The sequence below is a fragment of the Lytechinus variegatus genome, chromosome 11, assembly GCF_018143015.1.
Source record: "Lytechinus variegatus isolate NC3 chromosome 11, Lvar_3.0, whole genome shotgun sequence".
NCBI classification, from domain to species: domain Eukaryota; kingdom Metazoa; phylum Echinodermata; class Echinoidea; order Temnopleuroida; family Toxopneustidae; genus Lytechinus; species Lytechinus variegatus.
In genome coordinates, this window is record NC_054750.1 from 29,683,486 (window position 1) to 29,697,514 (window position 14,029).

Sequence of the window (14,029 nt, forward strand, 5' to 3'; positions counted from 1 at the left end):
GGTATGGTTTTGTGTGGTGTGGTATGATGTGGAGTAGTGTGGTGTGGTATATGGTATGGTATCATGCGGTATAATGTGGTGTGGTATACCACACCACAAAATACCATAACATATTCCACACCATACCACATCACGCTATGCCATACCATATACCACACCACACCATCCCACACAATACCATATCATACAAAACCACATCATGCCACACCACACCACACAATACCATACCATATACCACACCATACCATACCACACCACACAATACTACACTACACATAACCAAACCATACCACACCACATTATACAATACCATACCATAATGCACACCAATCCACATCACACCACACCATGCCATGCAATACCATACGTAACCACACCATGCAATACCATGCCACACCACACATTACCATATCATTCCATGACACACCACACAATACCACACCACGCCACACCGCACCACATTGCACGATACCATACCATAAACCACACTAATCCACATTACACCAGGCAATACTGTACCATACCATACCACACAACACCTCACCATACCACACCAAACCACAGAATACCATACCATTTCATAAACAACACCACTTCACGCCACACAATTCCATACCACACCATGCAATACCATGCCACACCATACAGTACCATACCCTTCTATAAACCACTCCACACCACGCCACACTATGCCATACCATACCATACCACACGATGCAATACCATACCATGACACACCACACCATACCACACAATACCATACCACATCACCCCATAACATGTACCACACCACACCATACCATACCATGCAATATCATACCATACCATACCAAAACCAAAAATATGATAAAGTTCATGGAAGGTCACTTTATGGTTCTGCTTTTCCTGTGTTTCAGAATCCACCTTCCAATGTTTCATCCTGTCGGAGTGGTCTCGGTGGAATCAGGATCTACTTTACTCGATCCGATATCCCGTCTGGTTTGTCAAAGAGGGCAGCAGAAAATCCCATTGATATTCCATTTAATTCTTCGGTGTCTGACTACACGTTGACCCTTGAACCTTACTCACAGTACGTCATTCAGGTGGTAGTCTATAATAAAGACTCTGAGACGCCAAGAGGAGAGGGATTTTCAGTGGTAACAATGGAACAGCGTAAGAATAGAATACAATTATCATCAATTTGTCATGAAATGAGAATAATTAGTCATGGATGTAAATCAATAAAGGAACGATCCTTTGGATGGAATGATGTACAAAAATAATCTTTCAATTCTATTCAATTCAAAAATGTTCCTTATTGATAATCAAACATGTTAACAATCACAAATGAAAAAAACAGCAGGAGCTGGAAAAATCATGTTTACAAGTTGGTGTTGGCACAATTAAATACATAGTAAAAACCATTTTAAAACATAAAAAGGATATACATTTAAGAGTTAATGCAATTTAGATAAAGCATAAAAGGCAATGAATGAATGAAGAAATGAATGTAACATGATAATGGCAGACTTGAAGGAGAGGAGACTGGCACTTATTTAAATGACAAAAATAACTGTATTGTGGGGTGGGGGTGACCATTGTGCATTGCCTTTCCTAGTCGAGTATGTCAACCAAAAAAGGCAATGGACTGTTTTTAAATCTTATTCGTTGTTCTTATTAGAAATTGGTGATACATGTAATTGTTTTTACGACGAAGAGATATCTTTGTATTTTTGTCACAGAGATGATGTAATACACCAACATGATAATGTGATGTAGACAATCCTGGTCTGTATACCGAATTGATACATAACAATTAACTTCTCAATGTCTTTCAATAACCATTAAGCCATAGAAGATTCGGCGAGCTTAGTAAAATGTGAAGTTAAAGCTATAGGGCGTAATTTATTGATGCAAGGTGGGTGAGATTTTGGAATGGGAGTTACTTGACCAAATTTCCACTGTGAAGGTACTATTCCTTGTCTAAAAGATATATTGAGTATCCTAGTAACCGGTATACTCAATTCACATGCAAAATCTCTAATAATACGAATGGGGAGATCGTCTCTGACAGGTGCTCTGTGTAAGTGTAATTTACGTACGCAATTTACAATAGAGTTCCCAGCAACTGATCTCTCAGGACTTTCAAACTGAGAAGATAAAAAAGCTGGTAATGATTCTATATTTAGAGGAGAAGATCAGAAGCAATTGACAAAAAAAAATGTTGATTGCACTAGCCGCTTGTTTACAATATTGATCATCTTCAATATCAATACCAGGAATAATGTCCATACCAGGCTGAATGAAATTGAATAAACAGGGCTTATTGATTCATCAACATCATGGCTAAAGCTTTGATTCACTCTTGGTTGGACTCTCAACCCCTCTCTTTAGCCTTTGATATTCCCTCCCCCTTTTTTAAAAACTGTTTTCAATTTGTCCTGTATAGAAGTATGTGCTACTTAAAAGTTACCGACCATGCATGCCCAAAGAATATCGAAATATATTGCCTGAATTAGCATTTTTTACATCACCAGCACATGCAGTTTTTACATCATCAGCACATGCAATTTTTAATTCATAACCACAGATAATGCACTTTATTTTTCTCTCCATGCATTTTCTTCAACCTAGTTGCCCCAGCACCCATCGTAAACATTGAATCAACCGCAGAATCTGTAACCATCCGCTGGGATGCTGCAAGTCCGGCCCACCTCAATGGTAACGTACAGGGCTACCAGATCAGATACATGCAAACTGAACCAGAACCTCTCCCACCAGAAACAGTTCCCATACAAACCAGTCAACTGACAGATAATGAGTATGTCATTACTGAGGGAGTGACAAAAGACACTCAATTTGACATTCAGGTAATTCCCTCTAGAAACGAAAGATTTTAAAAACATATAGTGGTGCTAAAAAGTTATTTAACCCCACCAAAAGATGTAGATAACAACAATACAATGTCCTGCGAGCCCAAAGAATCAAACTATATCGAATGTAATATTTTATCTCCGGACCTCGCAATAAAATATCTAAAAGATGGCAGAACCCGAACACTTTTAAATATGTTCATTTTCCGATGGGGTACTTTAACTTTCTAGCACCACTGTATATGGTAAAATTGTTGCTTGACTTTGTCAAGTATGGTATTGTTATTTGTTCTAATTACTTTGTCTACTATGTTTTGTATATTCTTTACATTATAGTATTATAACAAATGAACATTTTCAAATTATATATGCAGTGATTATACTAAATCTCAGTCCCATTTTGTAAAGAATTCAGATAAGAAAGTAAAAAGAATAGATGAAAATAGATAATCTGAGATAAAAACCTTGAGAGTTTATTTTGTTTATTAGTTATACAACTGTCCTTCATTTTGCTCAGCTGATCTTAATACAAAAAGGGATGATTTAACATCAAATCTCAACAGTGTTATTTTCTTTATTAAAGCATATTTTCATTTAAGTCCAAACCATAGAGGTACATGTAAAACATTTTCACAAGAGCAAGGTCAATATAACCTTACAAATAGGAAGTATTTTACAAGTATGTCTTCCTGAGAGTGTTTGAAGTGATTTATTCCTTACAAACAGGATGATGGATCTTACCAAAAAGTTGGAGCCACTTGTCCAATGCCTATCTTCCTTGCTCTTTTAGATATAGGATAGAAATAGTTTCGCACCCTGAGAAGCCAAGTTGATAAAATAGAGATTTATTAAAATCTCCATATTGAACATGACTGGATGAATAGGATTCAGAATGATTCAGAATTTACATCAGTTTAGAAAGAAAGAGCTTTCAACTTTATGTGAACCGAAATATTTTCTTATCTGCTTTCCTTTGATCTATGATGTTCAGGTTCAAGTTTTGAATGGAGCTGGATATGGTGAATGGTCATCTGTCTTAACCTCGCCTATTCCAGGTAAAGAACAGAGGATTTATCATAAATGATTGATATTCATTTCTTTCTTAATTCTTAGTACCACATAACATATTTTGTTTCAAAATCACTAATTTTGAAGTGATGATATAGTAGCAGCTTTGATTTTAACTATCTATCTGGAGCAAATCTGAGCAATAGCAAATAATGAAGATATCTTATTGCAGCTCTATGATTTTAGCATACTTTCAAAATGAAAATGTTTCTCAAAATATGCTCGACAGGCAGACTCTTAACTCTGGCTCTGCTTTAACAAATTGCTTTCACAAATCTATGATAAATTGGCTTGTCAAATTACGATCGAAGCCGGCACATATAGATATGAGCTATTTTTGTTCCATTAATGCCACTTCTTAAACATTTCTGTGCAAAATCGGAGCTAAACTCTTCCTCGCTCACCATAACATGGATCTAGAAATTGTTTGAAGTACTCAGAAGTGCTTGATGATAAGTTGCATCTGTCTCCTAATTTAAATTGGCTTACAATTTAATGCCTATCAGGAATACATACCCGAATACTCATTTATTTGTTTCTTTATCATTTAGTTACGAGCCCTGAGACCAATGTTGCCTTAATCGCTGGCGTGGTGATAGGTGTGATTGTTGTTATTCTTCTTATCTTACTTCTAATCATGCTTTTACGAGCAAGGTAGGTATAGCAATGTCTTTCACTGGATGATGATCTTTCTACTAATGAAATTATATTATGAACCTTTTTCAAAATTCAACAATATGCATAACACTGAAGAAGGAAATTATTTATAAAATAAAAATGTTTAAAATAAATTAAGCTTCAATTCATATCTATTCAATCTTTTTTTCACAAGCCATTGTAGATCGACAGTTTTATCATAAAAAAGAAATCCCCCCCAAAATAAAAATGAACTAGAATTTAATTCGTCATGCGGACGCATTAGGTGGTCTGTCTTTATTATTGCCATCATGATCACTATTACCATGTTCATGCAGATCAATGTGATCTTCATGATGACAACTGAATGTTGATTATGGATAGAATGCTTGTGAAAGACGGGAGATGATAAAGCACTGTAAAAGGGTCTCTTTGATGTATGACAATACATGTGATATAAAAAAAGTAATTATAATCTGTTTTATCTTGCTAAATTTTAACTTTTATACCTTTAAATTATCACAAAGGATCATGTAAGAAGTGTCAAAAAGAAAAAAAAAGTGAAAAAAAAATTCATCTTGTTCACCCCAGGACTCGAACCCGCGCCCTTTAGAAAGCAGTCAAAGCCACGCTATTCCCCATAGAGAATACACGTAAGCAATTTTGAGAATTACAAGTCCAATTTTGCAAGCGAAATACAGGCATGATCCTGGCATCTGATCAAAAAATGATGGGCACACTTGCGAAAGCTTAGAATCTCAGCTACAACATACTAAAAGCTTAAAGAAAACTGACAAGAAAAAATGGAGATATGGCTCACGAAATAGAGGAATGTCGAATCTAGTTTTGAGAAAAGGTCATGTCCCATAGAGATTACACGCAAAATACATGTGATATGAAAAAAAGTAATTATAATCTGTTTTATCTTGCTAAATTTAAACTTTTATACCTTTAAATTATCATAAAGGATCATGTAAGAAGTGACAAAAAGAAAAAAAAAGTGAAAAAAAAAATTCATCTTGTTCACCCCAGGACTCGAACCCGCGCCCTTTAAGAAGCAGTCAAAGCCACGATATTCCCCATAGAGAATACACGTAAGCAATTTTGAGAATTACAAGTCCAATTTTGCAAGTGAAATACGGGCATGATCTCGGCATCTGATCAAAAAATGAAGGGCACACTTACGATAGCGCAGAATCTCAGCTACAACATACTAAAAGCTTAAAGAAAACTGACAAGAAAAAATGGAGATATGGCTCACGAAATAGAGGAATGTCGAATCTGGTTTTGAGAAAAAGTCATGTCCCATAGAGATTACACGCAAAATGAGGAAAAATGACATGCCTCTTTTCATCGCTGTTTTACGCAATGATGCGTTTCTCAAAACGAATATTCATGTTTACTAAGGAGAAAGAGTACATTTTAAACTACAACATATCGAAATCTGGGCGAAAAACGATCTATATTCGAGAAGTTACAACCAAATTTGCATAAATTTGATGACGTCATTTTTGAAAAAATGAAATTTTTAGTTTAGGCGCCATTTTGATGACGTCACGATATAATTTAGGGACATTGATGACATGAAATCGAATGTACAACTCATACTCTATCGATATATGAAAAAAAAATTGGGGGTCAATGGACTATTTAAAGAGCTACAGTGAATTTACAATAGGCATGTTTTTGCCCATATATGGCCTATAGTGAGAGCTCGCGCGCACACGTGCTGCAGACTTTAACGGGTGTTAATTTCGTCATTAATGGTCGTAGAAGGTTGATCAAGGTATCGAATTGTTCAGAATTTTATTATCAATGCAATGATGTAAAAAAAACGGTGTTTCTGCGTTGCGTTAAGGTGTTACGCGCGGAAACGCGCACGCATGCGTGCGCGCGCGCAAATTTTTGAAATGCTTAGAATGACCTAAAACGTACTCTCGTTTGGTCAAAAAGTGATTTTGAGCATTTTTAAATTTTGACGCGCGCGTACGCGCGCGTCGTGACCTCCAGGTGACCTTTGATGACATGACCTGATGACCCTTGACCTGAAGTTGATGTGATGTAAATTTGATTGATTTTTGATAATTGATAATGGAGATGTGATTGATAATGTGATTTTACAAAATGGCGCCTAGATGACGTCATCATGACGTGATGACCTTGAAAAGCTTATTTTGACGTGTCCATGACAGATCCTATAGATGACATGAAATTCAATGAAATTGATCAAGTCTATTTTGAGATAACTTGGCGACAAGAAAAATCCGTAAAAATAAATAGATAAAAATAAAAAAATTCTGACGAAATTAAGAGGTGATCTGTCAAAGACAGACCACCTAACTAGAATTTAATTCGTCATGCGGACGAATTAGGTGGTCTGTCATGATTTGTCATTCAGTGTCGGCTAATGTATGAAATGAATCATTTAGATATGATTGATAATCTTGATCGTAGACATCCAAAGAATAAATTTTGACCATTGCCAAATGTGATTATTAATGTGGTGATGACAATCGTCAGACATACATATTCAAACAGATATATAGAAGATAGATCATGATGATATATATAGATGGATGGCGCGATGGATGGATCAAGTGATGGATAGAGAGATAAATGATAGGTGGTTATATTAATAAAACATAGATAGACAGACATATAGATAGATAGACAGATAGATAGGTAGGTAAAGAGACAGATAGATTGATATAGAAAGATAGACATATTCAAATAGATATATATCAGAGAAATAGATAGATAGATAGCCAGACAGACAAACATATAGAACGATAGATAGACAGGCAGATAGATGGATGGATATATAGAAAGATAGATAAATATACATATCTAAACAGATAGGTATATTATATTAGACAGAGAGAGAGATAGATAGACAGATACATATACAAAGTAGGTATATAGACGTATTGACATATATATGGATAGATAGATAGAGTGAGAGAGAGAGACATATTCAAACAGGTAGATATATATTAAATAGAGAGATAGACATTTATGTCATGTAGGTAGATAGATAGACAGACAGATGGATAGATAGAAATATAGATAGATTTATAACAGATAGCGGATGGACGGATATGATTAGATAGATATATTACGAAAAAAAAGTAATTATAACCTGTTTTATTTTGCAATATTTAAGCTATTAATTATTAGAATTGTTATAACTGATCGTGCGCAAGATAGTAAAAAAAAAAATCATGTTCACCCGCCGACTCGAACCCCTGCCCGAATGATTGAATGAGATGCAAGTCTGACACCTAACCGATTGAGCTAGCATATTTCCTATAGACTTTACACAAATTTGAGAATTACAAATCCAATTTTGCAAGCGATAAACGGGCACGATCTCGGCATCTGATCGAAAAATGAAGACACAGGTGTGAAAGCTAAGAATCTCAGCTCCAGCATACTAAACGCTCAGGGAAAACTGACAAGAAAAAATGGAGATATGGCTCACGAAATAGAGGAATGTCGAATCTAGTTTTGAGAAAAAGTCATGTCCCATAGAGATTACACGCAAAATACATGTAATATGAAAAAAGTAATTATAATCTGTTTTATCTTGCTAAATTTAAACTTTTATACCTTTTAATTATCATAAAGGATCATGTAAGAAGTGGCAAAAAGAAAAAAAAATGAAAAAAAAATCATCTTGTTCACCCCAGGACTCGAACCCGCGCCCTTTAGAAAGCAGTCAAAGCCACGATATTCCCCATAGAGAATACACGTAAGCAATTTTGAGAATTACAAGTCCAATTTTGCAAGTGAAATACGGGCATGATCCCGGCATCTGATCAAAAATTGAAATGCACATTTCCGAAAGCTCAGAATCTCGGCTACAACATACTAAAAGCTCAGGGAAAACTGAGAAGAAACAATGGAGATATGGCTCACGAAATAGAGGAATGTCGAATCTAGTTTTGAGAAAAAGTCATGTCCCATAGAGATTATTTATGTAAAAAGTAATTATAATCTGTTTTATCTTGCTAAATTTAAACTTTTATACCTTTTAATTATCATAAAGGATCATGTAAGAAGTGGCAAAAAGAAAAAAAATGAAAAAAAAATCATCTTGTTCACCCCAGGACTCGAACCCGCGCCCTTTAGAAAGCAGTCAAAGCCACGATATTCCCCATAGAGAATACACGTAAGCAATTTTGAGAATTACAAGTCCAATTTTGCAAGTGAAATACGGGCATGATCCCGGCATCTGATCAAAAAATGAAACGCACATTTCCAAAAGCTTAGAATCTCGGCTAAAACATACTAAAAGCTCAGGGAAAACTGACAAGAAACAATGGAGATATGGCTCACGAAATAGAGGAATGTCGAATCTAGTTTTGAGAAAAAGTCATGTCCCATAGAGATTACACGCAAAACACATGTGATATGAAAAAAAGCAATTATAATCTGTTTTATCTTGCTAAATTTAAACATTTATACCTTTTAATTATCATAAAGGATCATGTAAGAAGTGGTAAAAAGAAAAAAAAACTGAAAAAAAAAATCATCTTGTTCACCCCAGGACTCGAACCCGCGCCCTTTAGAAAGCAGTCAAAGCCACGATATTCCCCATAGAGAATACACGTAAGCAATTTTGAGAATTACAAGTCCAATTATGCAAGTGAAATACGGGCATGATCCCGGCATCTGATCAAAAAATGAAGGGCACACTTGCGAAAGCTCAGAATCTCAGCTACAACATACTAAAAGCTCAGGGAAAACCGACACGAAACAATGGAGATATGGCTCACGAAATAGAGGAATGTCAAATCTAGTTTTGAGAAAAAGTCATGTCCCATAGAGATTACACGCAAAACACATGTGATATGAAAAAAAGCAATTATAATCTGTTTTATCTTGCTAAATTTAAACATTTATACCTTTTAATTATCATAAAGGATCATGTAAGAAGTGGTAAAAAGAAAAAAAAAACTGAAAAAAAAATCATCTTGTTCACCCCAGGACTCGAACCCGCGCCCTTTAGAAAGCAGTCAAAGCCACGATATTCCCCATAGAGAATACACGTAAGCAATTTTGAGAATTACAAGTCCAATTATGCAAGTGAAATACGGGCATGATCCCGGCATCTGATCAAAAAATGAAGGGCACACTTGCGATAGCTCAGAATCTCAGCTACAACATACTAAAAGCTCAGGGAAAACCGACACGAAACAATGGAGATATGGCTCACGAAATAGAGGAATGTCGAATCTAGTTTTGAGAAAAAGTCATGTCCCATAGAGATTACACGCAAAACACATGTGATATGAAAAAAAGCAATTATAATCTGTTTTATCTTGCTAAATTTAAACATTTATACCTTTTAATTATCATAAAGGATCATGTAAGAAGTGGTAAAAAGAAAAAAAAAACTGAAAAAAAAAAATCATCTTGTTCACCCCAGGACTCGAACCCGCGCCCTTTAGAAAGCAGTCAAAGCCACGATATTCCCCATAGAGAATACACGTAAGCAATTTTGAGAATTACAAGTCCAATTTTGCAAGTGAAATACGGGCATGATCCCGGCATCTGATCAAAAAATGAAGGGCACACCTGCGAAAGCTCAGAATCTCAGCTACAACATACTAAAAGCTCAGGGAAAACCGACACGAAACAATGGAGATATGGCTCACGAAATAGAGGAATGTCGAATCTAGTTTTGAGAAAAAGTCATGTCCCATAGAGATTACACGCAAAATGAGGAAAAATGACATGCCTCTTTTCATCGCTGTTTTACGCAATGATGCGTTTCTCAAAACGAAAATCCATGTATTCTGAATAGAAAGAATACATTATAAACTACAACATATCGAAATCTGGGCGAAAAATGATCTATATTCGAGAAGTTACAACCAAATTTGCATAAATTTGATGACGTCATTTTTGAAAAAATGAAATTTTTAGTTTAGGCGCCATTTTGATGACGTCATGATATAATTTAGGGACAATGGTGACATGAAATCAGATCTACAACTCATACTCTATCGATATATGAAAAAAAATTGGGGGTCAATGGACTATTTAAAGAGCTACAGTGAATTTTCAATAGGCATGTTTTTGCCCATATATGGCCTATAGTGAGAGCTCGCGCGCACACGTGCTGCAAACTTTAACGGGTGTTAATTTCGTTATTAATGGTCGTAGAAGGTTGATCAAGGTATCAAATTGTTCAGAATTTTATTATCAATGAAATGATGTAAAAAAAACGGTGTTTTTGCACTGTGTTAAGGTGTTACGCGAGGAAAACGCGCGCGCATATGTGCGCGCGCGCAAATTTTTGAAATGCTTAAAATGACCTGAAACGTACTCTCGTTTGGTAAAGAAGTGATTTTGAGCATTTTTAAATTTTGATTTTACAAAATGGCGCCTAGATGACGTCATCATGACGTGATGACCTTGAAAAGCTTATTTTGACGTGTCCATGACAGATCCTATAGATGACATGAAATTCACTGAAATTGATCAAGTCTATTTTGAGATAACTTGGCGACAAGAAAATCCGTAAAAATAAATAAATAAAAATAAGAAAATTCTGACGAAATTAAGAGGTGATCTGTCAAAGACAGACCACCTAATAAGAAACACAAATTATTTTGCATTGGAAGTCATTATTATCTTGGTCAAATGAATGAACATTATGTGTTTGTTAAAGAAGAAAAAAGTAATGTTTATTTTCCTTGGAATCGAAATAATTAATTAGGATATGTTCAGAAAAAGACCCAGCTGGCCTGTTCATAGCAAATTGAGGGTTTCAGAATCTCATTAAATACTTAGTGAATACATCCATGGTGTTGTGTTTATATAAGCCATTCATCGGTTGAAGATGGTTCTTTAGTGGGTTTGTTTTTTAGCCATATGCCTGCTTTCAACCAATTTGCCATCAGTGAATGATCTCTGTGTCTCGATGCCTTTAATCTTCACTGCACTTCTTAGTGTTTTGTATAATTTCATAATAAAACCATGATTAGATTAAATAGTAGAAAGTTTCACATCAAGCTAATTGAATATGAATTGACACCTTTTAAAAAAAAATCTGTCCATTTGGGAGCCAAAGGGAATGTATGGTAGGAAGAGAAAAGCACTCTAACTTAATGGTCTACCCAAGGTCCCTGCATGACATTTTCTATTGGGATCAACTAGTTAAATTTTCTAATCAAAACAAAATAAAATTGAATAAAAGTCTTGACTCAAATTTGTGTGTATGCTGAATGTGTTAATTTGCTATCTGATGGGTTTTGTTAGAAATATTTTCAGTTTTGTTGAATCTTACATGTATTTATCTTTTATTGTGAATTTGTTTTGATGCAGCAAAAGAAAGAGAGGAGAAAAGATTGGTGTGATCAGTTCTAGTGAGCTTGTTGATAATGTTCTCTATGAGGCCAGTCCATCACCCCCTAATGAGAATGGCAATGCTACTGGTAAGTAAAACAATTACTTTATATTTCCATTCACATAATGTGAGCAAGGTGAATTGATTAAATCAGTAGAGTATGCAAAAAGACACATAGTAATGCTACTACTACTAATAATAATGATGATGAAAATAATAATGATAATAATTATAACATGAAAAAGGAGAATGATAATGAGAATCAAAGCATTTGTAAGGAGCCTGTGTGGAGATGTATCTAAGCACTTAACTTTCTGACTATCTAATTACCTCGTATCGATAAAATGAATAAATAACAAAATCTTACATGAAAAAGATAGACAATGAAATAACTTACTGAATTGTTTGCATGAATTTGTCGTACTATTTTTCCTTGATTTGCGATGAGAAGTATTATTTTCTAGTGTTATACATTTTTAGGATCTTAAGATTTTTACTTTGATTGCATTAGATTATTATTTTGATCAATAGCTAATAATGCAGAGAATAGTCACAATTTCTCTTTTTGATTTTTGTTATCTAGCCCGTACCCCAGACAAGCCAATAGTCCGTGACCCAGCCGAGACCGAGTATGCCTATATCAGCCATGAGCGCAACTCTCTCCTAAATGACGACCTAAACAATCTCGACTTGACTATCAAGAAAGATACAACCTACGATGTTGCCATGGAGAAACCGTTGCCATCAAACGGCAAGAGTCAGACGCTTCCATTACTAACGGGAGACCTCACTTTAGAGGCTCTGAATGCTCTTTACGCTAAACCTGATAAGCGTTCTGATGTGGTGTCTGTTCCTGCCGTGTCCCCTACGGTAAAGGAAGCCGGGACGGATACACTGGATGGAGAGCTCTATGAAAACGTTAACCTTCCTGGATGTATCGCAGTGGCTAACCTTGTTGAACACGTTGAAAAGAAGAAAGAACAAGAAGAAGATGGATTCTCGCATGAATTTAGTGTAAGTATTGCTTTCAAATAGGCCTCCATCATGTTTGACCACTTGAAGCCCCGTCTTTTATGAACGAATATCAACGATGTCATTCAAAATTTTTTGTAAGCCCTTAAATCCCTTGCTTGTGTCTGGCTAAGAACAAGCTCCCAACAGAAAGTTACTGAAATATTATTCCAAAAGTTTTATTTTTCAAAGAATTAGATAGCAATAGGATCATAAAAAAATGATAAAATAATTTCAATTTTTTTTACATAAGATGAGTGCACTGAAAAAGAAATGTCATGATGTCATGGTAGTGGCTAGCTTTGACTCAGAGGTCTCACATATGTTTTAATCCTGCTTCAGCCATGTTTATTTCTTTCTGCAAAGAAATTTATGTATAGTTTGTTGCACCTCACCCAGGTGAGATAACCAGGCTTTAATTTATTCCATGAAACACAGAACATCTCTGCTAGAGCCATGGTAATTATGCTGCAATGCTTTCAAGTGCTTTATAGAGACTTCTGATAAAACTGTTGTTGAGGGCTGTATTAGTTAGTATAAGGAATAATAATAATAATCTGCTTACATGTATATAAGTGCTTATTACATTGGAACAATGTGTCTAAGCGCTTTACAGATAGATTATTATCCCGGTCATGGTTTCCGCACCCAATGTGTGCACATCCTCCACTCCCTGGGAAGTATTCCAGTCGGTCGCCAGAGATGCACACACAGTACTGGACAAGCTACAATGACTTTCACATCCTACCGGGTACCCATTTACCACCTGAGTCGAGAGTGACAGTGTGGATTAATGCCTTGCCAAAGGACGCCAGACTGGTTTTTACTTTTGAAAAAATTATGGGAAGGCATAAGAAGCGAAGCGTTAATACACTTCTCCATTATGAATCCAAGATCCTATTCATGACATAATCAACTACTTGTGATATTTTCTCATTTTCTTTTTATTTCAGTTATTGTCATCAGATGAAGGCATTCCTAGGATCGTTGCTTTGAAACCAGAAAACAAAACCAAGAATCGGTTCAAAAACATTGTGGCATGTGAGTTTACATCTCTTCAGAAAATTTAATGAATGCAGTAATATTTATGTATTTTCATACATAT

The 14,029-nt window shown here is 35.4% G+C and overlaps 1 protein-coding gene across 1 annotated transcript in view; it reads left to right on the forward strand.

The window, feature by feature from the left end:
* LOC121423914 (receptor-type tyrosine-protein phosphatase mu-like) overlaps nt 1-14,029 on the forward strand; it is a 53,141-nt gene that overhangs the window by 22,443 nt on the left and 16,669 nt on the right. Inside the window, exons 11-17 of the mRNA XM_041619463.1 lie at nt 897-1,152; nt 2,614-2,849; nt 3,844-3,907; nt 4,472-4,574; nt 11,892-12,001; nt 12,497-12,927; nt 13,878-13,965. Of these exons, the coding sequence (XP_041475397.1) occupies nt 897-1,152; nt 2,614-2,849; nt 3,844-3,907; nt 4,472-4,574; nt 11,892-12,001; nt 12,497-12,927; nt 13,878-13,965 (1,288 nt within the window). The remainder of the gene's footprint in view (nt 1-896; nt 1,153-2,613; nt 2,850-3,843; nt 3,908-4,471; nt 4,575-11,891; nt 12,002-12,496; nt 12,928-13,877; nt 13,966-14,029) is intronic.